This window comes from Morone saxatilis, unplaced genomic scaffold (genome assembly GCF_004916995.1).
Source record: "Morone saxatilis isolate NCDOM2014 unplaced genomic scaffold, NCSU_SB_2.0 Contig8, whole genome shotgun sequence".
Lineage (NCBI taxonomy): Eukaryota > Metazoa > Chordata > Actinopteri > Moronidae > Morone > Morone saxatilis.
The window spans coordinates 2,701,689-2,706,068 of record NW_023340257.1 but is presented as its reverse complement, the minus strand read 5'-3'; the positions used below and the strand labels follow the sequence as shown (position 1 = coordinate 2,706,068).

The window sequence follows — 4,380 nt, the reverse complement described above, 5'->3', positions numbered from 1 at the left end:
AAATTTATTTTAAGTGTACTTGTTTTGTTTGGCCCATGTCCCATCTGCTAACTTCACTTTTGGTCTACACTGTCCCAACATAGTAGCTAACAAAGCTATGAAGTTGCTCTGTCAGGATGTATGAAAAAACTAAAATACTGTCATTATTGTTAGAGCTGATCAAAACCTGTTTTTATTTTTAATTTATTTTCCAGCACCATGTAGTGCAAAGGAGCTTGTCCTGCCTCAGGGAGTCCATCAGTGATCTTAGCAACACTTACACTACAGCTCTACTGGGCTACGTCTTCACCCTGGCAGGAGACATGGAGACCCGTGCTCACCTTCTGCAGCAGCTAGACACAGTGGCGTTACAACAAGGTGAGCCAGCCTCCTAAAATGAATCATTACTGCCTCATTACTGCTGGGGTAGCTGACCTTGTGCCTGTTTGTGGATGGCTGTTTGTGGATGGCTGTTTGTAGGAGGTTTCCTCCACTGGTCCCAGACAGCAACAGAAACATCAGCCTCTCTGTCTGTGGAGATCAGCTCCTACGTGCTGCTGGCCAAACTCAGTGCCTCTCCTACTGCTGAAGACCTGTTCTATGCTACCCGCATCGTAAAATGGCTCACAGGGCAGCAGAACCATTATGGAGGCTTCTCTTCTACACAGGTATGTCCCAAGGAATGGTTGCTGTACAGGTTGACAATTTCACTCTGATTATTTTGATTGTAATCTTGACTGCATTCATGACCACCCCCCACAAATAAAATCAATTGCATCTAATACTTGGAGGGGGAAAAAATGCTACTGCTTAAGGTCAAGCTTAGTAAATGGGACAAATTGTGTCTTTTAAGTGCAATGACATTAACTAGCTCCACACAGCAGCTATGAAAACTTATGGTGACGTGTGTCCTGTTCATAACTTTTGTCAAATGTTTTTGGACTGAAGCAAGAGTTTTTCCCAAAGTTCGATGTTCAGAAACTCCCCAGGCTCCTTCTGTATTAGCATTTAGCTGCATGTGAATTTTTATCATGTGTTGATGTTTATTAAAGCATCACATGAGCAGAGCCACACCAAAATAAAATGCATATTGCTGCAATAAATGGTTAAAACCTTGGCAAGAGTATTCTGACTGAAATGCTAATAATTCTGACCATCATGAATCTAATGGACTGTGATAGATTGCCATCTTACAGGAGATGGCAATCTATCAAGAACATTTCATTCACTGAGCACCTCATAAAATGTGTTATGTAAAGAAGGTTGAAAATACAAACCTGGTGTTATCTTTTTAGTGATGAGGTGGGTCAGTCCTGGTCCAGTATACAACTTGCACAATGTGATGTAGAAACCTGAAGCCACCAGTGCACATCCACTGAGAATAGACTTTACAGAGAAGTAGGAGACATCTTGTGTCCAGCAGGAGATGACTTTTTAAGGATTTTAATGTGGAAAGTTTTTTGCAGAAAAAAGGGTTAGGGTTAGGGTTAGACACACATTATTGCTCCAACCAGATTATTTGTATATATGTCTTAATACATGTACTCTGTACGGGATCTTTAAAAGAAAAAACCTTTACTGGTCGGAATAAATCATCTTTTTTTTTACCCATCAGATGTTGTTTTCCCACCATAGTATGGTAAGATGATGCCTGATTTACCCCCAATTTCACTCCGGCTCTGCCACGCGCAGAATATGTGTCTGGTCGATTTTTGATGGGATGGGAGCTGCAACCCACTTGCATCAAACAGCACAGAGCAGACCGCATTGACAGGAAGTCAAAAACAGAAATGACATAGAGAATCCGGTCAATTTTCACAATAAAATACCTTGTGTAGACTCTGGATTGAATTTCATGCTAGATCAACATTGTCATGTCAATTAGTCAGAAGCACGTTAGAGGAGATTTGAAGTGGAGAAGGACATTCGGTGTTAGGCTGACTTCCCCACATTATAATGTCAGTTGTCAAAGAATCAAACAACCAAAGTTAGTCACAGTTTGCTTACTGGTAAACTTGAATGAACTTTCATTTTACAGAGCTAAAAATGTAATCTCATTCTTACACCATGCTGACAGATGTTTGATATAATATATAATTAATAGAGATACTGCTGTTGCACTGAAATAATTCATAATAATGTTAGTACTGTAAAACTGTAGGAACCGGTAATAGAAATAAACAGAATGAAACAGAAAATGAAATTTGTTGTAGGTACATACACACAATCTACATCATGTCCATGCTTGCTACAATTGAGGTCCAACTTTTGCGTGTGTGTGTGTGTTAGGACACAGTGGTGGCCCTCCATGCTCTGGCTCTCTACTCCACTGTGGTATTTAGTCCGGAGGGGTCAAGCACAGTGACAGTGCAGTCTCCCAGTGGCCAGCTGACATTAGATGTGAACGAGAGCAACAAACTGCTGTACCAGGAGAAGATGCTGCAGGATGTCACAGGAAAATACAGCCTGGAGGTGAAGGGCACTGCGTGTGCTTCAGTGCAGGTCAGTGTGGCTCTTTACTTTCTCTTCTGTGCACAGAACTTACCAGAACTGAGGGGATTTTAGGCTAAGGTCATAAAATTCTTCTCAAATTCTCAAATTCAGTCATTTTGAATATTACAACCTTCCTGTTGTAATCTTTTCCAGCTTTCTCTTCACTATAACATCCCAACTCCTGCTGAGGTCACTGCTTTCTGTGTGGAGGTAAAACCAGAGGCTGACTGCCAATCTCAGAGACCTAAACTCACTTTGAAGCTTAAATCCCTGTAAGTAATGTTCACAATCTACAGTATATACAAACTGTAGCAACAACAGAGGAATACTCAAATTCTAGGTGCAGTATCCTCTCCTTTGTAGGTTATTTAAAACACATCCATACTGTGTGCAACACCATATTTTTACGGTTCCATTACAGATATAGTGGAAAGGAGAGCACAACAAACATGGTGATCCTGGATATCAAAATGCTCTCTGGATTTGTCCCAGACCCAGAGTCTTTGAAGAGGGTGAGTTATTACAGTCACTTTTACCTGAGCATTATTTGTTGGCTGTTACCCCCAAATTCCACCGGACACGGCCGCAATGCGTTCTAGCTCCTAGAGCTGGTCACACACGTTCCGGGCAATGCTCTAAATTCCACCAGAAGCACCGAGGCGCTCAGAAGCGTCTCTCCTCTTTGGTCCGTGTAGAATATGCGGCTGGTCTATTTTTTAACGGAAATCGGTCTGCACAGAGCAGATCGCACTGGAAGGAAGTCAGACACAGAAATGCCATAGAGAATCCAGTCAGTTTTCAAAATAAAATGTAGCATGCAGACTCTATATCGAATCCAAGATCAACATTGTCCATCAGTCAGAAGCAAGTTAGAGGGGATTTTAAGTGGAGAAACGCACCATTTTGCATCCTTTTTTAAAGACAAAATACACAAGTAAACTACACAAGTAAACCACGTATGGAAGGCAACACACTCTGAGGACGCTCTGCCTCTGAAATGCTAGTGTGATTTGAAGATACGCGGATCACAGTGCCAAACGAATTGTTGTAAAGTCGTGCCGGGTGGAGTTTCAGGGTTAATGTCATGACAACGGGATAAGTCAGCTGATCATCTTCTCCTCACAGCTGAAAGGCGCCCTGCTGGTGGATCGTGTTGAACAAAAGGAAGATCATGTTCTCGTGTACATACAGGAGGTGAGAGGAATTCACAGTGAGAGGAAATAAATTATGTTCCTTGTTACTGATTATGTCATCTGTGTCTCCTCCAACAGTTAACAAAGAACATACCCATCCACCACAACTTAGAGCTCGTATAGGAGCTCTCAGATCTTGATCACAGCTGGCTTCAGGTTCTGCACTATGACTACTACCAGCCAAGTAAAACGGATACTTAGTCCTGCCCTCTATTCATTATCTAAACACACATACCCTTTACAAGTGTGCAGGGGATTGTAGCCTGTCCTTGGTGACACTGGGTGAGGAATGGGGTCAACCTGTACAGGTTGCTAGTCTCTCACAGGGCTGAGACATAGAGAGACACTAAACCATTGGGGAAGTCATCTTGGAAACAGTTTGAAAGATACTTTGAAGGTCATCTGTTTATCACCGTCTATCACAGGCCAACTTCAACCAATCAGATCAAAGAAGCCAATCAGGAGAAAATAGAGAAAAGCCGTTCTTTGCTTTTCTTTCAATGAAGAGTCTCCAGTTCAGAATGCTAACCTGCCATTGTTGTTTTTGAAAGAACAGTTGCTTCTCTCTGCACAGCTCTAGCATTAAACCATGCCCATAGCTGCCAGTGGTTCCTCATAGGGCACTGATTTGTCCAAACCACTAGTTAGGACCATTGACAGTATATATAGTGGACAGAGCTTCTGGGTCTGTGAAGTGAAGCCAATGCGGAAATGT

General features: G+C 42.1%; 1 protein-coding gene across 1 annotated transcript in view; it reads left to right on the top strand.

Moving 5' to 3' along the window:
• The window catches only part of LOC118341941 (alpha-2-macroglobulin-like), a 16,477-nt gene extending 12,611 nt beyond the window's left edge, over positions 1 to 3,866 (top strand). The window contains 7 exon segments of the mRNA XM_035680365.1: positions 195 to 357; positions 460 to 647; positions 2,269 to 2,481; positions 2,626 to 2,744; positions 2,894 to 2,984; positions 3,598 to 3,666; positions 3,744 to 3,866. Coding sequence (XP_035536258.1) covers positions 195 to 357; positions 460 to 647; positions 2,269 to 2,481; positions 2,626 to 2,744; positions 2,894 to 2,984; positions 3,598 to 3,666; positions 3,744 to 3,866 — 966 coding nt within the window.
• Positions 3,867 to 4,380: the final 514 nt, after the last annotated feature.